Source organism: Bos indicus x Bos taurus, chromosome 19 (genome assembly GCF_003369695.1).
Source record: "Bos indicus x Bos taurus breed Angus x Brahman F1 hybrid chromosome 19, Bos_hybrid_MaternalHap_v2.0, whole genome shotgun sequence".
Lineage (NCBI taxonomy): Eukaryota > Metazoa > Chordata > Mammalia > Artiodactyla > Bovidae > Bos > Bos indicus x Bos taurus.
In genome coordinates this window covers 15,776,080-15,800,906 of record NC_040094.1, presented here as the reverse complement: position 1 = coordinate 15,800,906, position 24,827 = coordinate 15,776,080, and the positions used below count along the sequence as shown (strand labels likewise).

The window sequence follows — 24,827 nt, the reverse complement described above, 5'->3', positions numbered from 1 at the left end:
AGGAGGAACTAAAAAGCCTCTTGATGAAAGTGAAAGAGGAGAGTGAAAAAGTTGGCTTAAAGCTCAACATTCAGAAAACTAAGATCATGGCATCTGGTCTCATCACTTCATGGGAAATAGATGGGGAAACAGTGTTAGACTTTATTTTTCTGAGCTCCAAAACCACTGCAGACAGTGATTGCAGCCATGAAATTAAAAGACGCTTACTCCTTGGAAGGAAAGTTATGACCAACCTAGATAGCATATTAAAAAGCAGAGACATTACTTTGCCAACAAAGGTCCATCTAGTCAAGGCTGTGGTTTTTCCAGTGGTCATGCATGGATGTGAGAGTTGGACTGTGAAGAAAGCTGAGTGCCGAAGAAAGCTGACTGTGAAAGTTGATGCTTTTGAACTGTGGTGTTGGAGAACTCCTTGGACTGCAAGGAGGTCCAGACAATCCATCCTAAAGGAGATCAGTCCTGGGTGTTCATTGGAAGGACTGATGCTAAAGCTGAAACTCCAATACTTTGGCTACTTCATGCGAAGAGTTGACTCATTGGAAAAGACCCTGATGCTGGGAGGGATTGGGGGCAGGAGGAGAAGGGGACGACAGAGGATGAGATGGCTGGATGATATCACTGACTCGATGGACATGAGTTTGAGTAAACTCTGCAAGTTGGTGATGGACAGGGAGGCCTGGCGTGCTGCAACTCATGGGGTTGCAAAGAGTCAGACATGACTGAGCGACTGAACTGAACTGAATGAAATATGACAACCTAGAGATGACCTGCATAACTCATTGAACCAATGTTTTCCAAATAACCAGTGCGTATATCATAAAGTTATGCATGGGTAAAAGATCCATTCAAAATGTAAATGAATGGATTTTAGTTCAATCAAGTACAGAAAGTTTATCAATATGGTTTCAGATTCCATATTGCACCCAACTTTTAAGAAACTATGATTTGTGGACTAAAAAAAAAAACCAAAGGAAAAAACGATCATTTGTCTGACTTTAATGTGTCAAAGCAGAGACGTTACTTTGCCAACAAAGGTCCGTCTAGTCAAGGCTATGGTTTTTCCAGTGGTCCTGTATGGATATGAGAGTTGGACTATGAAGCAAGCTGAGTGCAGAAGAATTGATGCTTTTGAACTGTGATGTTGGGGAAGACTCTTGAGAGTCCCTTGGACTGCAAGGAGATCCAACCAGTCCATCCTAAAGGAGATCAGTCCTGGGTGTTCATTGGTAGGACTGATGAAGCTGAAACTCCAATACTTTGGCCACTTGATGCAAAGAGCTGACTCATTGGAAAAGACCCTGATGCTGGAAAATATTGAGGGCAGGAGGAGAAGGGGACGAAAGAGGATGAGATGGTTGGATGGCATCACCGACTCAGTGGACATGGTTTTGGGTGGATTCTGGGAGTTGGTGATGGACAGGGAGGCCTGGCGTGCTGCAGTTCATGGGGTCACAAAGAGTCAGACACAACTAAGCGACTGAACTGAACTGACTGAATGTGTCAAAGAAGAAGACCCAGTTATGTGAAAAAGCTATTAAAATGCTCCATTTTGCAATTTATATATGTGTATGAAGATGTGTTTTCTTCTTTATACTTCAGTTAAAGCAACATTCTACAATAGGTTGAATGCAGTAGCAGATGTGAGAATCCAGCTGTTTTTGCTTAAGTGAAAGTGAAAAGTGAGTGAAAGTGTTAATCACTCAGTTGTGTTTGACTCTTTGCAACCCCATGGACTGTAGCTCTCTGTCCATAGGATTTCCTAGGCAAGAAGACTGGAATGGGTTGCCATTGCCTTCTCTAGCGGATCTTCCCGACCCAGGGATCTCTTGTATTACAGGCAGATTCTTTACTGTCTGAGTCACCAGGGAAGCCCAAAGCCACGCCCAACATGGGGCTTGAACCCATGACCCTGAGATTGGGACTCAATTTTTGCTTAAACTAGACATTAAAGAGATTTGCAGAAATTAAAACAATGTCATCTTAATTTTTTTAAAAAAGTAAAATAGATTTTTACTTTATAAAATATGTTAATATGAAGCACATTTATTTTTTTATCAGTTGAGTCAAACGCTGCTGATAAGAAATGGATGAGTGTAAGAAGTAAATGCCAGCATCTAGGGGTGGAATGTTGTTCTAACACAAACATCTGAGAAGGTTCTAAGGCTAATGATGACCTTATGTCATTAAGAAAAGGGAGAATCAAATTTAAGTGCATTGTGTCAGGCAGGGTGATAGATGTTTTTAGTTAACAGTGTTTTTGTTTATTTTATTTTTATTTTTTTTTTTTTGAGACTTTGGACAAGCAAGTATGATTTCTGCTAAGTGAAAGAGAAGATATGGGTGTTGTAGGAGCACCCACTAGAGTGGAATTAATTCAGCAATTACAGCTTCTACGAAAAGGACAATCAGAACATTATTATTCATAACAAAGATCCACCTTCATTTGCATAGTGCCTTTTATGAGGTGTGACCATAATGTAATAGATTGATTTTTTTAAAAAAACAAACATAACAAATTATATTACAGGGAATCTCAGTGTTGGAAAGGATATTAAAGGCCATATTGTTCAACTCTCTTTCCAATGCAGCTGTTTCATCTACAACATGCCTGATATGTGTTTGAACATTCTGCAAAGAGTATTGTATTTCAAAAAAAGTCACCTTGAATATATATGTATGTTGCTGCTGCTTCTAAGTCTTAAGATTCTGGATTCAGAAATCTGGAATGCAGTTCACTGGGCCAAAACTAAGGTGCTGGCAGGCTGTGCTCCCTCCTAAGCTCCAAAGGAGATAGTCGTCTGCTTTCTCCACTCTTAAGGCTTGTGCTCCTTGCATTCCTTGGCTCGTGGCCTCTTCACTATCTTCAAGGTCAGCAGCAGAGCATCTCTGGTCCATCTTCACATTCTTTCTCTTCTACACTGAAACCTTCATAACAAAGATCCACCTTCATTTGCATAGTGCCTTTTATGAGGTGTGACCATAATGTAATAGATTGATTTTTTTAAAAAAACAAACATAACAAATTATATTACAGGGAATCTCAGTGTTGGAAAGGATATTAAAGGCCATATTGTTCAACTCTCTTTCCAATGCAGCTGTTTCATCTACAACATGCCTGATATGTGTTTGAACATTCTGCAAAGAGTATTGTATTTCAAAAAAAGTCACCTTGAATATATATGTATGTTGCTGCTGCTTCTAAGTCTTAAGATTCTGGATTCAGAAATCTGGAATGCAGTTCACTGGGCCAAAACTAAGGTGCTGGCAGGCTGTGCTCCCTCCTAAGCTCCAAAGGAGATAGTCGTCTGCTTTCTCCACTCTTAAGGCTTGTGCTCCTTGCATTCCTTGGCTCGTGGCCTCTTCACTATCTTCAAGGTCAGCAGCAGAGCATCTCTGGTCCATCTTCACATTCTTTCTCTTCTACACTGAAACCTTCATAACAAAGATCCACCTTCATTTGCATAGTGCCTTTTATGAGGTGTGACCATAATGTAATAGATTGATTTTTTTTAAAAAACAAACATAACAAATTATATTACAGGGAATCTCAGTGTTGGAAAGGATATTAAAGGCCATATTGTTCAACTCTCTTTCCAATGCAGCTGTTTCATCTACAACATGCCTGATATGTGTTTGAACATTCTGTGTCTGACTCTGTGTGACCCCAGAGATGGCAGCCCAACAGGCTCCCCTGTCCCTGGGATTCTCCAGGCAAGAACACGGGAGTGGGTTGCCATTTCCTTCTCCATGTTTTTGTTTATTTTAATAGTTCACATATCTTCTGAACTAGAGGTTATTCTGAATTATAAGTTATTCCATGTTAGAGATCTAGAAAGGTATGCTCAGAGGGCTAAAGAATAATCCCAAACTCATACAGCTAGCGGTAATGTAGCCAGGATTCCAACCTAGTTGTGGGTCCCAGTACCCATTACTGGTCACTGCCTTCATGGGTGTATGTATATAATAGAGTTTAAATCTGTATATGCATACACACGGGCTTCCCTGGTGGCTCATCTGGTAAAGAATCCATCTGTCAATGCAGGAGATGCAAAATATGCAGGTTCAATCCCTGGGTCGGGAAGATCCCCTGGAGAAGGAAATGGCTACCCATTCCAGTATTCTTGCCTGCAGAATCCCATGGACAGAGGAGCCTGGTGGGCTATAGTCATAGAGTCACAAAGAGTTGGACACGACTGGGAGACTAAACATGCATACACTCACGTGTTCAGGACTGTTTTGTTTTCTGAAAATGGTTAAAATTTTGAACAAAGGCCTTATCTGACAACTGTTTTAATAAGAACACCAACCAAATAAGTTCCCACTGGTTAGAGATGGAAGAATATGCACACTGAAAAGCATAGCAACTGTAGTGCTTTGAAACTGCAAAGAATTGGTATGAAGAATACTGTTAACTTTTTTGTGTGTGACACAGTGATTTTTTAAATAATTTGTAAAGAGATACACTAAGATGTATATCTAGGATTTGTTTAGAAATGGTTTAGAGCAATTAGATGGGGAGGGACTGGGGAAGGGAAAGTGGGTTGAGGTTGTATATGAAACAAGATCAGGTATGCATCAATATTTACAGCTGGGTGATGGATGCATCAGGTTCATTAAACTGCTGTCTCCACTTCGAAAATTTTCAAAGTAAAAGGTTTTTTAAAAATCTAGTTTTCAGTATCTTCTTGAGACCATTACTGTAGTTTCTTGAGTAATTCATTTCTGTGATATCATCACTGCATTCGTCCTCTCATCAGATTACTTTTTAAATTAAGGCTTTTTCTTTGTGTTCTATCCAACATCTTGGCACCAATATCAATTCACCTTCCCTTTCTTTCTTCTCAGCTCTCTCTTTCCAGATGTAGTGAACTGTATGCAGACAGATAATCTGGAACTGAAGAAGCTTGTGTATCTCTACTTGATGAACTATGCCAAGAGTCAGCCAGACATGGCCATCATGGCTGTCAACAGCTTTGTGAAGGTAACTTTTTCTCAGGGACTCAAGAACAGTTTCTTCTATCTCAGAAAGCCTTTTAAGAAGTGTCTCTTGATATGGTTAGCGTTGCAAATAAGCAAACTCTGTTCCAAAAGAGGGCTTCTAGAGAAGTATTGGCGACGAGTAGGAATGTTCATGATTTAAGCATTCTGTATGCTGGCATTTGTCATCCAGTTAGACCATATGGTGAGCCTTCTGTCAGCTGGGCTTGGTACATCCTTGCCAGATGGGAGAAGAAAGCCAGGTGAAGTGTCACTCTTAACCCTCCATGGCAGACAAAGGTTGGGCGTATCATTATAGTGTCAGTAACGTGGGGCCTTATCTATTTGTCTTTGTAGAAAGTATGCTTATGTTTCAGAAGTAGTGGAAACTATAGAAGCTGCCTTTTCATTTTGTTTTAATAAATATTACAACAGTTGATTAACATTTTGTTGTTATTATGGAAATTTTCAAACATACTCAAGTAGAGGAAATAGTATAGTAAGTTCCTAAATACCCCCTTGTGGTTTCAGTAGTTACCAGCCTATGACCAGTCTTGTTTAACTTATACTCTCCATACATGCTTTCCTGACCCCCGCCTCCTCTCCTGCTGGATGATTTTAAAGCAAATTTCAAACATCCTAAGGATGAAAAATCATTTAATCAACTGACCATCAAAGAAAGTCCTTAATACTATTGTATATCCAGTTAAATTTCTCCTATGATTAGATATGATGAACATAATAATAAAGTTGTTTCTGTTAGAAATTGGGATTTTTTTTGTTTTGTTTACTTATTGTTTTTTTCCTCTGTAATTCAGTGTATGTTAGAAGCAAGAATCAGACGGCATTTCTAAAATTAGCTGCTATTAAATTGTTCATTGAAAAAAATGAACATTATGCTTTCTTCTCATGGAATTTTTTGTGTGTGTGTATGTTTAGCTAAAAAATGTACAGAATCAAAATAACATTCTGGTGATTCACAGATGTATGATATCATTGGAAATAATTTAGGTTACATTTTTTTAAAGTTAGCTTGTGTATAGGTTTATAAAGTTTAAAGACATCTTTTAATACAGGGCAATCTAAGGGGTATTCCTTCACGGTAAGTGCTCTGTTAATATTTGTACTGTATTTGGAGGCACTTGCTAGGAAAGGAGAATGTATGTTAATCAGGATTTCAGCGGATCTCTCTGCTGCTTCACTTAAGGAACTTCTGGGCGGCCCAGACCAGCTTCTGGAGTTTCTTTTGTTTTCTTGGCTGTAGGCCCCAGATATATCCAGCCTTCTTTTCTCCTTGCTTGATTCTTGTGGAGTGGACACATCTTTCCAGTTTCTGTTTTTTTCCTGTGGCAGAATACAAGCCCAGAGCCCTTTTCTCTTTTTAGTGCAGGTCACTAACGGCCATGAGGATAGTAACACCAGCTGTCTGAGTTTCTGCCCAGCTCTGGAACGGATCCTACAGGCCATGTCTTCATTGTCTATATAAAACAGTTAAATGAATTCCTAGCCTAATCTCTTTGAATAGGCAACTAAATTTTGTACTGGAAAATGTGGGTTCTGATATAGACTATAACTAGAAACCTACATTAATTAAATATTCTTTTGTGACTTATAGAAATCAGACTGTTAAGTTTTAGACACCATGTACACCAGTAGTTCTCAATGATTGTTGTCTTTAGGATTGTGAAGATCCCAATCCTCTGATTCGAGCTTTGGCAGTCAGAACCATGGGGTGCATCCGGGTGGACAAGATTACAGAGTATCTCTGTGAGCCCCTCCGCAAGTGCTTAAAGGATGAAGATCCCTACGTCCGGAAGACAGCAGCAGTCTGCGTGGCAAAACTCCATGACATCAATGCCCAGATGGTGGAAGATCAGGGATTTCTGGATTCTCTGCGGGATCTCATAGCAGATTCAAATCCAATGGTAATGTGTTTACACTTTTTTATGAGAGAGCAGTATTTAAAATGGGTCTCTTTTAAAAAGCATGTTTAAAATAAATCTTTGGGACATTGAGCCATAGGTTAGCTATGTGAAGCATGATTTCCATGGGACCCAAATATTGTCTGTCTCATACCCTACTGAGCGGAAAACCAAGTCCTAATATACAAATAGTATATATATGCCATTTATTTATTTATACTTTTCATTATAGGAATTTTCAAACATCTTCAAAATTAGAGTTACTAAATGAGTAAATAAAATAAACTCAGTTACCATTACCAGGTTCAATAATTATTAATACATGCTAGTCTGTTTTACCTGTTTTCTTCTCCTACCCCCTACTTATATATGGGTAACTTAAAGATGTCACACATGAATGGGTCTCTATTTGAATTTAATGTGTCATTATAATTAATAATAACTTTTAATAATCTTAACCTGTTTTTATACAACAAATCAAGATGATTTGAGGAGATTTTCACAAGTATCTTTGAGAAAACTTTTAGAGAAAATTTAAGGCTACTTAATAGAATTGTGAGAAACTGTTTCAGGAATGCCTTACGTTTTACTGTATCTTGAAGATTTTCCTAGAACAGGTGTTTAGCATTCAGATCAGATCAGATCAGTCGCTCAGTCGTGTCCAACTCTTGGCGACCCCATGAATCACAGCACGCCAGGCCTCCCTGTCCATCACCAACTCCCGGAGTTCACTGAGACTCACGTCCATCGAGTCAGTGATGCCATCCAGCCATCTCATCCTCTGTCGTCCCCTTCTCCTGCCCCCAATCCCTCCCAGCATCAGAGTCTTTTCCAATGAGTCAACTCTTCGCATGAGGTGGCCAAAGTACTGGAGTTTCAGCTTTAGCATAATTCCTTCCAAAGAAATCCCAGGGTAGCATTAGGGATTATTAAATTGTTGGACCGTGCTGCCCTCTAAATAGGAAGTTTTTCTTATTTCCTTTCTTGAACATCTTGTTAAGAAGGTGCCCAGGAGGCAGAATTTAAGGAGGCATTCATTTTCAGGTCCCCACTCTACCTGCGCAAGCTTGAGAGTGGAATACCTCTCTCCCGCCTTATTCTCAGTTCAGTCGCTCAGTCGTGTCTGACTCTTTGTGACTCCATGAATCACAGCATGCCAGGCCTCCCTGTCCATCACCAACTCCCGGAGTTTACTCAAACTCATGTTCACTGAGTTGGTGATGCCATCCAACCATCTCATCCTCTGTTCCCTTCTCCTCCTCCCTTCAATCTTTCCCAGCATCAGGGTCTTTTCAAATAAGTCAGTTCTTCACATCAGGCCAATACTTTGGCCATAGTACTGGAGTTTCAGCTTCAGCATCTGTCCTTCCAGTGAATATTCTGGACTGATTTTCTTTACGATGAACTGATTGGATCTCCTTGGCCTTATTTTGCAAACATTTAAATCATTTGTTTGAGCTCTTCATTCTTGTTATTTTAGTGAAGAACCGAAAAGCTTGGACTAAGAGATAAACACATATATATTCACATGCCTGCTTTTGTTCTTGAACCCATACTTTTCATCTAAACTGTATGTCCTGTTTTTTTTTGCCAGAAGTATTGCTGTTTTTAGACTGCTGGTTCTCCTTTTTATCAGTTGGGTCAAATTTTGCTGATAAGAAATGAATGAGTGTAAGAATGTGAAGTAAATTCCAGTATCTAGTGGTGGAATGGAAGGTATAATAAATCAAACATCTGAGAAGGTCCTAAGGCTAATGATGACCTTCCTTATACCATTAAGAAAGAAAGAGAGGCTTCTCGGATGGTCCAGCGGTTGGGAATCTGCCTAGCAATGCAGGAGTTCGATATCTTGTCTGAGAAAATCCCATTTGCTGCGGAGCAACTAAGCCATTGCGCCACAACTGAGCCCTCACGCCCAGAGCCTGTGCTCCGCAATAAGACAAGCCACCACGACTACGTGCACTGCAACTAGAGAGTAGCCCCCACTCCACTCGCAGCCCTCGTGCGCAGCAACAGAAGACCCAGGGCAGCCAATAAATGAGTAATTTTAAAAAGATGAAAGTGCATTCTATGTCAGGCATAGTGATAGGTGCTTTTACTTAAGGTTTTTTAAGTAGTTCTCCTATCTTCTGAACTAGAAGTTATTCTGAATTAGAGGTTATTCTGTGATAGTGATCAAGTAGTGTATACTTCAGTTCAGTCACTCAGTCATGTCCGACTCTTTGCTACCCCATGAACTGCAGCACGCCTAAGTAGTTCTCCTATCTTCTGAACTAGAAGTTATTCTGAATTAGAGTTTATTCTGTGATAGCGATCAAGTAGTGTATACTTCAGTTCAGTCACTCAGTTGTGTCCGACTCTTTGCTACCCCATGAACTGCAGCACACCAGGTCTCCCTGTCCGTCACCAACTCTTGGAATCCACCCAAACCCATGTCCATTGAGTTGGTTATGCTGTCCAACCATCTCATCCTCTGTGGTCCCCTTCTCCTGCCCTCAGTCTTTCCCAGCATCAGGGTCTTTTCAAATGAGTCAGTTCTTCACATCAGGTGGCCAAAGTACTGCAGTTTCAGCTTCAACATCAGTCCTACCAATGAACACCCAGGACTGGTCTCCTTTAGGATGGACTGGTTGGATCTCCTTGTAGTCCAAGGGACTCTCACTTGGAGAAGCTAAAGAATAATCCCAGCGTCACTCAGCTAGTGGTACTGTGGCCAGAATTCTAACCTGGTTCTGAGCCCTAGTACCCATCAGTGGTTACTGCCTCCGTGGGTATGTATATACATGATATAATTTAAATATATATATGCACATATATATTTAGGACTGTTTGGTTTTCTGAAAATGGTTAAAATTTTGAACAAATAAAGGCCTTAATTATCTGACGACTGTTCTAATAAGGAAATCCTCTGAACCCTTTTATTCTCATGATAGGTATGAGTCCAGTTTTACTGCTCTTGAGGGAGAATTTTGTTCTACTTTTTCAGAAGTTGCCCCACATGGTGGCAGCACTGCACCAGCAACCATCAGAACCACTTGCAGAAGGAATTGATGCTTCGTGGTTCTACCTGAGTAGTTTTCTTATAGCTCACTTTAGAAGGGCATCCTAGATGTGAAGGCACCAGAACATCTGGAGAAATGACTTTGAAATCAGAGGGTGAAATGTCAATTAAAATCTGATTACTTTTTTGGTGGACGGAGCCTTGCTTGTGGATCTTAGTTCCCTGACCAGGAAGGTAGCTAAGCGCATCACTATACCATCACCGTGTACTTAGTTCCCTAACCAGGGATTGAACACTGGCTCTTGGTAGTGAGAGCATGGAGTCCAAACCACTAGACCTCCAGGGAATTTCCATTACAATGTTAATTTAAAAGGTACTGATCCCTTTGATATCTGTACAGATTCATATGGTAAGACCTTTTCTGAGGAATTAGAGCTAAGCTTATCTTTAAAGGCCAACTTTATTAGTCCATTTTGTTGAAAGTAAGTGTGTACTTAGAATGAGGAAGCACTTTCCTGCAAGAGGAGGATAACTCCCATGATTTCTTCACACATATCAGAATTTTGAAAGTTCCGGTCTCCGTAAATTGATATTTGCAAGAAAGATACACTTTTGGGTGATAGTGACTTTTCTCTAGCTTTTTATCCACAGATTAGGATTTTCCCTCTTACTGCAATTTTTCTTTTCTCTCTCAGAGGCATTTTGAGATATTCCAATTTCTGTTAATGTTTACATTGGAATCTGCTCCCCGAGACTTCCCTGGACAGCCCCACCACATGTGCTTTGCTTTTTGTTTGTGAATTTAGGTCTCCTGAATCCTTTGGCTCCGTGCCTTAGCCCCTTTGATCTTGTCTTGGAAGCCTTCTCAGTTCTGTCATCACTCTGAGAACTGCCCCGGGAATGTCCCTCTTCCATTGCTCTGTTCTCTCAGCCAAAGTACAAACTACTGGATTAGTTAAAACAGCAACACCCCCAGAGTCACGTTTTTCATTTGTTGAGGGTTTTTCTGCACAAGCAGCATGCTCTCAGAACTTGGCCCCAGTGTGGCCTTTAGCAAAGGCTCTAGTTAAACTGCCAGCTCCTTTTTTTTTTTTTTCCTCAGCTTCTTTTAATTTAAACTTATTCTGGAAAGCTCTCTTATGAAAAGTAGCACTTTTCTTCTTAGAAAAAGTATGTATTTTAACCATGTGCTAGCCAGCAGTTAGAAGCCATGTGAAGTTATGACAGTGGTTCTCAACTGGTAGCGGTATTCTCCCTGAGGGTATGCGGCCATGTCGGGAAACACTTTTGGGTGTCACAGCTGATGGGAAGATTGCTACTGACATCTGGGAAGTAGGGTTCAGGGATATGTTAAACATCCTGCAGTGCACAGGGAGTCTTCTGCAGCCAAGAATTATCCATCCCAAAACATCAGTGGTGCTAAGGTTGGGAAAATTTGCTGCTTGGCGTCCTGGCGTGGCTGCTTACTAGAAGCGTGGCCTTGAGCCTGTTATTTAAAATGAGCTTCAGTGTCCTCATCTGGAAAAATAAAAATAAAAGCAGGTAATAATGCCTGTTTTACTGGATTATTTTGAACATGAAGGAATAATTTATTTAAAAATTTAAATAATGCCTAACAGTAAATGCTTAATAAACAGTAGCTGCTATTCTGGGGAAATTTTTAAAAATTTATTTATTTTTAATTGGAGGATAATTGCTTTACAGTGTTGTGTTGGTTTCTGCCAAACATCAGCATCAATCAACCGTAGGTATACACATGTCCCCTCCCTCTTGAACCTCCCTCCCGCCTCCCCCCCATCTTCCTCCCCCCCATCCCACCCCTCTTATGTCGTCACAGAGCACCACGCGGAGCACTTGTGCTACAGCAGCTTCCCCTTCGCTATCTGTTTTACATATGGTAATGTACATATTTCAGTGCTGTTCTCTGAGTTTGTCCCACCCTCTTTTTCCCCTGCTGTGTCCATGAGTCTGATCTCTATGGCTGAGTCTCTATTTCCACCCTGCAAAGGGGTACATCAGTACCAGTTTTCTAGATTTCATATATATGCATTAATATACGATATTTGTTTTTCTCTTTTTGATTTACTTCTCTCTATATAAGGGTCTAGGTTGATCACCTCACTAGAACTGACTCAGATTCATTCCTTCTTATGAACAGCAGCTATTCTTGAGGAATAAACCTGACATGCTTTCTAATTAATGTAATTTTTATTTAGGCCATTAGTTTGTGGAGGTTTGCTGTCAGTCTTAGATGGTAAATAATGAAAAACTCAAGTGTCTCTAGATCACTTTGCAAATTTAAGAAGGATTTTTGTCAGAATATATTTGTTGTCCTTGTGGGCTGTGTAAAATTGTTTATTAATAACCTCAATTTAGTACTTTAATTATATTACTACTTATTATCCCTAGACTAATAGAGTTATAAACTTAGAATATTATATAGAAGTGAAATTTGAAATGTGTAATGCTCTTCATGCCCAGTGTCCATGGAGGAGTTTCAGAGCTGGTCAAATTTTAGGCATGTGGGAGAGTATCAGTATGTGTGGTGGGCAGTGGGTAGGAGTGATGTAGCAGGTAACATGTTCAGTCTTTGTCTGGATGCCCCTGGTAAGTGATGTATGTGGTTGAGTTAAGTGGAATCATGGCAGCTGCCTAGTTAGAAGCGTGCCTGCCCACTGGTTGATCTAGTGCTTTTCTGTCTTTATTTACAGAGGAAGGAAACGATTTTTGTTTTCCTTTAAAAGATAAACTTTGTGAAGATCTTTTTATGTGTATTCTTACCTTAGAGATTTTAATCATAATAGTTTTTATTTTAGAAATTATTTCTAACTTAGGGTTTGTGTTTTTTTTTAATCTCATTTTTTGGGGTAGATTTTTAGACTTAAAGTTTCAAAAACCATACAGAAACTTCTCATATGCTTGTCTTCACACAGGTTTACTCAATATTAAAATATAATTATGGTACCTTTGTCAAAACTAAGAAATTAACTTTGGTACATTATTATAAACTGAAGTGCAGACTTTATTTCACCTGTTTCAAAACAGATGTCGTTTTGCTATTGCAGCATTCAATTCAGCATACCAAATTGCATTCAATCACTTCCTCTTATAAAGAGTTGACTCACTTTTTTTGTTTCAGCTTAAATAGCGTAAGTTTATTTTCTCCCAGTTCTGGTGTCAGTAGGCTTAGTTTCTTCTCCTGAGGCCTCTCTTCCTGGCCCGTAGATGGGCATCTTCCTTCTCTTCATATGATCCTCCCTCCTTAGGTGGCTATTCAAATTTATTCTTCTTATAATGACGCCAGTTATATTGGATTAAGGTCCCCTGTAATGACCTCATTTTAACTTAATTTCCTCTCTAAAGACCCGATCCCCAAACACAGTCACGTGAGGTTTCTGGAGGTTAGGACTTCAAATCTTCAAATGTGAATTTTGGGGAGGTACAACTCAGCCCTTGTAGGAGGAGGATAATAGAATTTACTTCATAGACTTGTGAGAATTAATTGAATTAGAACATGTAAAGTGCTTAGAACAGTGATGAAAAATGTTTTGTATTGCTAAAGATGACATTTGAAATGACATGAAAATGAGACAGCCATTTCACAGATGTCCCTAAGCTCTTGCCTTCTCTGGAAGTGGCTCCTTTGAGTCCTTAGAGTTCTCAGAGCCTAGTACCTTCAGTAGCGCTCCCCACTTACTTTGGATAAGAGTTGACTCACTGTTTACCAAGGTATCTCAAAACAGAAAAGTGCTTTGTGACTGTGAAATGATTTTTTTTTCCTTTCCCAGTATTATAGCGTGGGGGTTAAAACTCAGGCTCTGGAATCATTCAGACTTGGGTTTGTATCCTGGTCTGCCTTTCTTAGCTTGATGGTCTTCCCGAACATCTCAGTAGCGTCATCTACAGAATGGAGATTATACACAGTGTTTCTATCATAGGATCATTGTGAAAGATAAAGGACAGAAGGCTTGCAAAGCACTTTACCATCAATCTGATATAGAGTAAGCCCTTAATAAAACAAACTTTTCCTTACTGTATAGCAATCGTGATGTTGGTTTTTAATGATTTTAGAAAGGTTAATATTTCAGTGGCAATTTTATTAAAATTTTTTTTGTATACATTATTTAAAGCCAGACATTATTTTTTAGGGAGTTCTGAGGGCAGCATATCTACAAATGGAAGCTTAAGTCTATCTACAATATTAGTTAACACACCATTGCAGAGTTACTCTTAAAAGAATTGTTCAAAGATATAACTAGAGAAGTTTTTGTTGGCAGCTTCCGGAAAACTGGATCTGTTTTATATTGTAATTCAGTTTGTACCAGAAGATCCCAGCTTGTTCATTTCTTAGTGTCCCTTTTAAAATGATCTCAGGCTCTAATTTGGCAGAGGATTACTTATTCTCAAAAAGAGGAGATAACTGGTGTGATAATGAACTTTTTGTTTTGTCCATGTTGCAGCATTCATTTGTGTGATTTTAGGGCCTGTGGACCAAGTAACTCTCTGCCTTTTAACTCTTAGGAGTGCCTCTTGGACATATGTAGACATTTATTTGTAGTGTTTTGGCTTTGTGCTTATTTACATTTCATCAGAACACATCTTAAGCTACTCAAGTAAGTACTGAGTTTCACTGAGTCTAATTTTTTAATCTTTCTTGTTACTATGTATTCAGACTTTGTTGCCATAATAGGATGTGTTGACTCTACTAGGTAAGTGTATTCATTCAACTTTCTCATTCTGGAGAAGAGGGGAAAACAGAACATTAGAATGTCATATAATCAGCGTATTATTAGTTGACAGTCTGGACAGTGTCTTTGGATTAAAGCATGAGCTGTAAAATTAGCTGGTACCATATAGTCATATGGAGAAGGCAATGGTAACCCACTCCAGTGTTCTTGCCTGGAAAATCCCATGGGTGGAGGAGCCTGGTAGGCTGCAGTCCATGGGGTCGCTAAGAGTCAGACACGACTGAGTGACTTCACTTTCACTTTTCACTTTCATGCATTGGAGAAGGAAATGGCAACCCACTCCAGTGTTCTTGCCTGGAGAATCCCAGGGATGGGGGAGCCTGGTGGGCTGCTGTCTCTGGGGTCGCACAGAGTCAGACACGACTGAAGCGACTTAGCAGCAGCAGCAGCATATAGTCATATCCTTGGAGATGATAATGTCTGAAACCTGTTTAGAATAAATGCCTTGTACTTGAACATGTTATTTCAGGCAACTCCATAAAGAAGAAAGTGAGGTTTTGAACTGCTGGTGATTTTCAGGAGGATAAAAATATACAAATCACCTGTACATTTCATTATAATAGATTTGCTTAGCTATTCTACTGCTTTCAATTCAGGTCTTCAAGGGGCAGCAGCCAAAAGGATTGTAAATTGAATATGAGAATTAAAGCGTTTTTTTCAGAGTGTGACCTTGAAGGTCATAGCTAGGAATGAAAGTCTTTTAAATAGTAATTTAGTTAACAGGAGGAAGTCACTGTACCGAGAAGTGCCGTCTTTCTTGGGTTCTGGAACCAGGAAAGTGAGTGAAATTAGAGAAATCATTCAAAGGGACAAGGAAATGTGTGAGAGATTCCTCCTGAAAAAACCTCTATCTGTGATACTCCACTCCCAGTGAGTATCTAGATTTCCTTCTAGCATTCTTTTTTTCTTTACGGGATCATTTTTATTTTACTCATATCCACCACTCCAGCTTGCTACTTTTTAAAAAAGAAAAAGTGAGGTCAAATGTATGCCCTTAGAATTTCTGTGTATACGATAGGGGTAGCTTATAAATCAGGTTTCATAGCCAGATGGTAAATCTTGCCGTTAAGTGCTGCTAGGATGTGATTATCTCTGAAATATGTAAAGTAAGAGAATACCTTTTTCTCCCTGTATAAATCTGCCAGGAAATAATGTTTTGATTATATCATCCTGCCCAACTTTGATTTTTCTTTCACAGCTCTTGGGACTTATATAAATGTAGTTGGCAGAGGTTCTTTTCTGACAATTTTTGTTTACCAACCACACCATTAAGCAAAGGCTTTTATGAAAATTAAAAAGCATGAAGAGTGAAATAATAATCTCCATCATCAGATATGGGCCATGCGTTCATATTCAAGCATTTTCTCTCTTTGGGCTGTGTTGATTAAGCAAGTCACTGAGTTTCTCTAACTCTATTTATAAATTCATTTTTAAAACCTGTTTCCTTATCTATAATAGGTAGATTTTGATAGCAACTACATTAGAGTTGCATGAGGGTAAATGGCATAGTAAGTGTTGAGTAAATTTTAGCTATTGCTGTCTTTTATTTCTTTATCCAATTCTATTAGGTATAGTATAAGGTAAATCAAAACACAAGTTGCTAATTTTAAAAAGAATTCAGCAGACTTCAGGGGTTCACGTGGAGCTGTCAAATTGAAGGGAAGTGTATCGTTAGGGCAGAGAAAGATTTGTTTAGTATTGAGTGTGATTTTATTTATATACATACATGTGTGTGCATGCTTTTGCATGTATGATTATATTTGTGTTTAGTGTCTATAAAGGATACATATTACATTAGGTCTACGGGGATGGAGGTGAGATAGGAGGTGAGATGTTTAGTTGGTCTCCCAAAGAACAGAATTGACTGTAATTGGGGGAGGTAAGGTGAACTAAAAACAGTTGTTTTTTTTTTATGTTATGGGATGTGTTCCTTTGTAGCGTAGAGCAAGGACAAGTGAGTTGTCCTATATAATCCTGCTATACTGTCTTGAAGTTAATGTTTGCCTCCTTGAGATTCAGTGTGACTAGCTCATTTTTAAGTTTTTATTAGAGTAAGAGGAGCGTGGCTTACTGACCAGGAGAACTCTAAGCAACCCTTTATGGATCCACCTCAGTATGTTTCTAAAAATCTAGCAGTGTGAATGTGAAGATTAGGAGATGAAAATGGAAAGGTATTAATAGAATAGAAGGGATTTAGAGGAACAGCAGTACAGTTTTGTTCAGTTTAGTCGCTCAGTCGTGTCCAACTCCCTGTGACCCAATGAAACGCAGCATGCCAGGCCTCCCTGTCCATCACCAACTTCCGGAGTTTACCCAAACTCATGTCCATTGAGTCGGTGATGCCATCCAACCATCTCATCCTCTGTCGTCCCCTCCTCCTCCCGCCCTCATTCTTTTCCCAGCATCAGAGTTTTGTTATTGCGGTGTATCTCCTCTGGTCAGCCATTGGCTCCGTGAGCATTTGGCAATGACCTCTTTTCCCAGTGCAGACTTTCTAAACATAATCCTGTAATCTGATCTCTGGATCTTTTAGTCAGGTTTAGTTTTCCCTCTTTATTTTCTTATTTTAATGTGATAAGTGAAAGTAGCCTATTTTACCACCAGACCATACACTTCATTAGCTGCATTATATACTTGGTTTAATTTCCAATTATGTATGATGATAGCAGAGGAATTCTAAATTGTTCATCCTGTTCAGTATCCTTCTGTTCTCTTTGCTCTCCATTGCTTTTTGTAATTCCTCCAATTCTCCCCTTTTCTTTTACGTTTCCTGTTAACAGACCTTATATTTAAGTATTTTTGACAAGAAAAGGAAACTGGCAGAAAGTCAGTGACAGGACATTTGTTTTGGACTAACTGGTCAAGAGTGGGCATGTGTTGACAGCAAGAAAGGAAAACAAGTATTTGGTCTTCCAGTGTGACATTTTGATCCTTTATCCTGTCAGCCAATATATCAGGCTTATTATACGGGGAAAATATGTCTTTTCCTTGCATGTAAAGCACTGAGATGATGGAGATTATTATTTCATTCTGCATGCTTTTTAATTTTCATGAAAGCCTTTGCTTAATGGTGTGGTTGGTAAACAAAAATTGTCAGAAAAGAACCTCATGCATGCTGCCATGTGATAGGTGAACTAGATAATCCTTCATGGTTTGTTTTAAAAACAAGAAAATATTATATCCATAACCATACTTACCAAGTGAACCATTGGCTTTTTTAATCTTGGAATTTTTTGACCTGGTTACTAGATTATAGCTGAAGGTGATTTCTGTTTGTGGCATCATTAACTTTTACATAATAATGGGTACTGTCAGAAGTGTATTATTTGATTTAAAAAATCATATTCTCTAGAATTTAATCTTCTAGGTAAAATGCTGGGATAATCTGCAGACTACTCAAGTGACGTGGATATTAAAATCAATAGCTTCGGACTTCCCTGGTGGTCCAGTGGTTAAATGCCTCGTTTCCAATGCAAGGGACGTGGGTTCAATCCCTGGCCGGGAAACTTAAGATCCCACATGCCGTTACCACCTTAACTTTGCTTAAATCTTTGTAGAAAGCACTTATATGTCATCTGATTTTATCCTCAAACTAAAGCTCATCTCTGAGGTGGATTAAATTATCTCTAGTTTTTAGTTGAGGAAATGGAACTTCACAGAGTTTATGTGCTTTCCCAAATCATGTTACAGTGAACTAGGGTTTCAGGGTCACACTTGCTTATTCTGACACTTAAGGGGAGTTGGACTATGAAGAAAGCTGAGCACCAAAGAATTGATGCTTTTGAACTGTGGTGTTGGGGAAGACTCTTGAGAGTCTCTTGATGCAAGGAGATCAAACCAGTCAATCCTAAAGGAAATCAGTCCAGAATATTCATTGCAGGGACTGATGTTGAAGCTGAAACTCCAATACTTTGGCCACCTGATGTGAAGAACTGACTCCTTGGAAAAGACCCTGATGCTGGGAAAGGTTGAAGGCGGGAGGAGCAGGGGAATGACAGAGGAAGAGATGGTTGGATGGCATCACCGACTCAATGAACATGAGTTTGAACAAGCTCTGGGAGTTGGTGATGGACAGGGAGGCCTGGCGTGCTGCAGTCCACGGGGTCACAAAGAGTTGGACACAGAGTCTGAACTGAGCTAATCACCTCCCTATCTGCCATACACCCATAAAATTATTTGGCCTAGATTCTTCTTTCTGTTGCCTAATGTATTTTTCAAAATTAAAATTCACTGCCTTTTTTTTTTTTGGCCACGAGGCATGCAGAATCTTAGTTCCCCAACAGGGATTAAACCCATGCCCCTTGCATTGGAAGTGTGGACTAACCATTGGACTGCCAGGGAAGTCTCTAAACTTGACTGCTTTTATAGCTGTTCATTTGTCTTAGTTTTATTGATGGTTTGAGTACTATTGAAATTAATGTTTTAATAGTAAACCATGAGTGACTCTCTGCTGATATGTGAATTGTTTTAATTCTGGGTTGCCCGACCACAAGGTAGTGGTATAATAGTTGTTTTGAAAGCAGTTTACCTGTTTGTATATGACTAGGTAAAATGTTCAGGAACAGTTATGAATTAAGATCTATGAAGTGATTCAGAGAAATGGTTGTACTGTTCCTGACAAATCAAGGTCATATCTGCTTCTTTTCCCAGGTGGTGGCTAATGCTGTAGCAGCACTATCTGAAATCAGTGAATCTCACCCCAACAGCAACTTACTCGATCTGAATCCACAGAACATTAATAAGCTACTGACAGCCCTGAATGAGTGCACCGAATGGGGCCAGATTTTCATCCTGGACTGCTTATCTAATTACAATCCTAAAGATGACCGGGAGGCTCAGAGGTCAGTCTGTTTCTCTGGGTAGCATCTAGGAGTCCTGCCTGGTTCAGTAAGTTCTGTTGTGTCTGTATTAGAATAAGGGTCTGTTATGTTAGGAATAAGGAAAACAGTGACTTATGGGATAGATATTGCTATCCCTGTGGTATTTTCTCTAATTAGGAATTTAGGTAGCAGAGTAAGCCGTGCAAAAATAGTTCTTACTAAGAGGAGATGTGTATCTGTCATTTCTTTTCTGAGCAGCACACTTAAAACAGTCTGCAAAAATCGCCCTTATCACCTTCTCACATCTCCCATACAGCAGTTCTTAGCCACTTGGCAAAGGTTTGTGAGTGTCTTTCATTGTAGTGACCATTCTCATTCTTTAAGATACTTAGTATGTGGCTTGGTACTAGTTAGTGAGTTGTCTTATACCTGTAATTTAGTACTAGAGAAAGTGGATTGGAGCCTGCAGTATGTATGATGTCTTCCATTAGGTATGGAAATTACATATTTGGAGAACATTTGAAAGGCACACCTGAATTGTTCTGCTTAGCTCTCTACCACTTCAGTATGGCAGGTTTTTTTTTGGCTAGCAGATACTGAATGCTAAATTTCATGTACACATACATATATTTTGGTGTACAGAATTGGAGTTGTATCAATTTTTACTGAGCATTTTGTGCATATAGGCACTGTGATTCTGGCAAAGTAATTCTGAAGAATTGTTGGCTCATTTTAACTGTGGTAGGTAGTAAGTAACCTTCCTTGCCTGGCTGAAGCTCAAGCTGCTATAATATAAATGTTCTTCATTTGTCTGGGAAATCGTTCCTTCTGGATTTAACCAAAACTCACCCTGATAGTTTCTTTCCATCACTGAAAGTACAGGTGTCTCCTGGAAAGAACTTTACATACAATTTTATTTTCTCTTGGTCATTCACGTGTCACACTTACTCACTCAGCAAATGTTTTTTTTTTGAGCCCATGCTATGTGCCAGCCATTGTTCTGGGCTCTGAGAATACAGCACTGGACAGACTAAAATCATAGCTCTTATGGAAAATCTATTCTGAGGCATAGAGCAGAAATATATATATAATATGTGTATATAATCCAACATATAATAGGTCAGATGATGATAAGTGCTAACGAGAAAAATAAAGTAAGGGAGAGATCTAAGAAATATTGGGTGGTTAGGGAAGGCCTCCTTGAGAAGATGGCATTTGTATAAAAGACCTAAAGAAGGACAGGAAGTCTGCTGAGTAGATACAGGAAGAAGGGAGAAAAATATAGCTTCACTTAATCTTGTATCCTTAACTGAGTCAGCTAGCCAACCATGTTGCCCAAGAGCTATCAAAATTAGGTTAATTTCTGGAGAACCCTCAACAGATAATTTAATATCCTATATTTTATGAGACATTTAAGTATAGGTGACTGGGAGGAGGAGAAGGGGATGAGGTTGGGTGAATATTGCAGTGGTATTGTTGTTAAAAAATCAAAAATCCTCTCCAAGATTTGATTGTTGTTAACAACCAAAAACCCTCTTCAAGATTCCCTTATTATCCTGAAGACAACAGGTTGGGTAGTTTTCCCTGTCAGTCCATCTCCTCCTGCATCTTATAATGAAACTTCAGTCACAGTTGGTTGATATCTTTCATTGTGAAATAACTCTCAGAATGCTTAATTTGACTTCCTATAGGTTGAGGAGAAATGGGCTATGAGGCAGGGAGCCCTTACATAATATGGGGAGACAGAAAGAACTATAAAACAGGAAGGTAAATGGTGTGAGCTTCAAGTGTTTGGGGTATTGGCTATTTTCCTTCCAGTTTGAACGTCCCTATTGCTGGTTTCCTGAAGTCTTCTCGTATCCCTGCTCTGCCTGTAGTTTGCTGGGAATGAGGCGTCTGCAGTGTTGAATCCCAAATTTACCTACGCATGGAGTTTTGACTTTTCTAACTGATTCTCTAATTTCTTGATACTTGGGCCATGAGACCTCTGACAGCATTACCTTATAGATTGGATTGAGCACAGAAATTGTAATTTAAGATACTAATTTTCATTTTCTGCCCTCAGCATCTGTGAGCGGGTAACTCCCCGGTTATCTCATGCCAACTCAGCAGTGGTGCTTTCAGCAGTAAAAGTCCTAATGAAATTTTTAGAGTTGCTACCCAAGGAGTCTGACTACTACAATATGCTGCTGAAGAAGTTGGCCCCTCCACTTGTCACTTTGCTGTCTGGGGAGCCAGAGGTGCAGTACGTCGCCCTGAGGAACATCAACCTAATTGTTCAGAAAAGGTTGGGAAAAAAATGAATTGATGATTAAAGTGTTTGTAATTTTGAATTAAGCTTAATGATATCAGTATTTAAAAGGACTGTGTTAAGCTTTGTTTAATGTGTAGAAATAAAAATATTTTATGGTAGAGCAACTTGCCCAGGGTCAGGAGGCTGACAGTTGATTTTAGAGTGTTCCTACAGTGAATGAATACAGTGAATGCCTGATATTGCTTTATAATTTAGTTTCTTTTCTAAAGGACTTGTTAGTATGCTAGCTAGTATCTGTTTAATATGGTTCAGGCCATAGTTTAGATCAGGTTGTTTCCACTGATTGTTCTTGGCAGTATATACTTTACCCCTTAAAAAGCATAAAAATAGTCTGCTAAACAGATCTGGTTAGAGGGGTGTAGAGGAAGATTCTGAGTTTTTTTTTCCTGATTGGGGTATGTGGATGGAGAGGATAGAAGCACAGGTTGGGTATTAATGCAGACTCAGAAAGATACATTAATATATACCTCACTTTCCTTACCTGTATTTCTGTACATCACAGGCCTGAAATCTTGAAGCAGGAAATAAAAGTTTTCTTTGTGAAGTACAATGATCCCATCTATGTGAAACTAGAGAAGTTGGACATCATGATTCGTTTGGCATCCCAAGCCAACATTGCTCAGGTCAGACTTAAAGTAGATTCAAGTTAAGATCTAGTAATTTAGATCTTAAGAGCTGATCTTCAGAAATACCAAGACCTGAAAACTGTCAGAGAATCCTTAATGGTTGTTCACTTCATGGGTTTTTAACAGGTTCTGGCTGAACTGAAAGAGTATGCCACAGAGGTGGATGTTGACTTTGTGCGCAAAGCTGTGCGAGCCATTGGGCGGTGTGCCATCAAGGTGGAGGTGAGTGTTCCTTGGTAGTATAGAATTCTGGGTATTCTCTTTACTCTTTCCTTAAAATACATTTTTAAGTTTATCAGACTAATAAAGCACATTGTTAAAATATTCAGGAATTTTTAATGAAAAGCAGCTATCCCTGATCTCTTTCTTTCCTAAGGGAATCGTTTATAACTCTGTTCATAGTTACAGTTATTTTAATAACTTCCATATCTCTATTATTCTTACGCTTTTATTTATTGATTTGCCATTTGTAGACATTGTCTATTAACTTTTTCTGTTATGAGATAGATTAGTTCATATACTCCATCACTCCTGTTTCTCCCCTTCTGTTCTCCTGTGTAGTAACATCATGAGGTTTTTGTTCCTATATTATCTTTGTAAGTTGAGATACCTTTATTTCTTGTTCTATCAACTAGAGTCTTACAAAACTTATTATGCATATTATGCCTATAAATAAGTAGAAACTACACAATACAAATGATTGTATTTTCTTATAGAGACTTGGTTTTTTTCCTGAAGTTTATAATGGCCTTTTTTTTTAAAATTTCATTATGTCTTCATTGCACTCCTATCTTCTTCCAGTTTTTCAAGCATAATATCAAGTTTATAGAACTTTTCCTTTTCTAGGCCCTTCTGTGTTCCAGTCCTCTGTCTTTCAAGTGCTTGTTCCAGTCTGACTGGCTGCTTTCTTATTTTCTGCACAACCATTTTTCTGTACAGCCTCCCTTCATTGCTCTTTCTTGTTGTCAGTACTTTTTCTTTCTTTTTTTTTTTTTTTAGTACTTTTTCACAGCATTCTTTTTTTGTGGTTGCAATAGTTTCCTAAATCTCTGGGGATGTGAATTATAGTTTTGGTTTTGTTTCTACAGTTTGAATTTAATTATCTTGAATATTTTACAGTGATGGTTGCATGTCTATATATGGTTTTTTAATTAAGATGCATAAGTTGGTGCTAGTAGTAAAGAACCAGTCTACTAATGCAGGAGATGTAAGAGACGCAGGTTCGATCCCTGTTGGGAAAATCCCCTGGAGGAGGCCATGGCAACCAACTCCAGTAGTCTTGCCTTGAGAATCCCATGGACAGAGGAGCCTGGTGGGCTACAGTCCAGAGTCGCACAGAGTCAGATATAACTGAAGTGACTTAGCACACACGTACCATGTATATAGTAAACGGCTGCCCACTTATATTAAGATTGAGATAACAGGAGAGTTGTCAGGATTTCTGTGCATGTAGATAGGGCTGTTGACTAGCAAGTTTCTGCTTTAGGACAGGGAGTTGATTGTTACTTGTTAAGTCCTCTGGAAGAGTGTCTCTGTGGTCTTAGAGGGCAGATTTTTTCTAGCCTGGTTGAAATCTTCCTGTAGATATTAAGGATTGCAACTTACATTACTCTGCTTCGTCAGTCCTCCATTTATTTTTCCTCACTCAGAAATTTGTTGAAATTAATGATGGCTTCTGTTCACAGTGATATTGTAGATTCAGAGTTCCATATTTGTTCTTACTACTGGACTGTGTGCAATGCTTTGAGTCAGATTGGACCATATGATTTCACAAGGATAGTTCTAAAATAATTTGTACAGTACAACCAGTGCTTCATAGGATCAGAAGGAAACAGATGCTGTGTCAGTGAAAAGTATCTCTGAAAGCCAAGTTCCTAATTGGCCTTCCTTATTTTTATTTTTGTCGGTGCTATTTCATATAGTTACCCCTGATAAGTCATTTAGTAGACTAGTTGTTATAACAAGAAGTTAATTCATCCTGGTTTCTACTCCTGGTTCTGCCAGTTCAGAGTCTTCAGATATTTAATACACATGCTTCTATTGTTCCATCTGAGAAATGGAAAAGTCTGTTCATTGGATCTTGGTGTGTTCCATCTTTTTTTTTTTTTTACCACCACACTTCACATACTTAACTTTTGTCTTTTTTCTTTTCTCACTGAGCAATAGCCGCCTACTTATGGTACTAATATAGACAATTTTCAGAACTTTTCTGATGGCAGAAGAGTCATTTTGTGCTTTTCACTTCCTGAATGTCATTGCCTTATTAACCTCTCTGACGTTGCTCTCTAAGAAGTCTCATTCCAAAGTAAAAAGAGTTTTTTTTTTTTTAATCCCTGGAATTACTGGAAAGTGTTCTTAAAGCCTCTAGATTCTTAGAGGCTGTTAGTACTGTTTACTGTAACTAACGGGAAAGTTGTCC

General features: G+C 39.0%; 1 protein-coding gene across 3 annotated transcripts in view; it reads left to right on the top strand.

Annotated features, from left to right (window-relative positions):
* The window catches only part of AP2B1 (adaptor related protein complex 2 subunit beta 1), a 109,613-nt gene that overhangs the window by 11,839 nt on the left and 72,947 nt on the right, over positions 1 to 24,827 (top strand). For all 3 annotated transcript variants that reach the window (XM_027519391.1, XM_027519389.1, XM_027519390.1), the window contains exons 4-9: positions 4,846 to 4,981; positions 6,657 to 6,902; positions 19,299 to 19,489; positions 21,534 to 21,755; positions 22,285 to 22,405; positions 22,535 to 22,630. In XM_027519391.1, the coding sequence (XP_027375192.1) occupies positions 4,846 to 4,981; positions 6,657 to 6,902; positions 19,299 to 19,489; positions 21,534 to 21,755; positions 22,285 to 22,405; positions 22,535 to 22,630 (1,012 nt within the window). The remainder of the gene's footprint in view (positions 1 to 4,845; positions 4,982 to 6,656; positions 6,903 to 19,298; positions 19,490 to 21,533; positions 21,756 to 22,284; positions 22,406 to 22,534; positions 22,631 to 24,827) is intronic.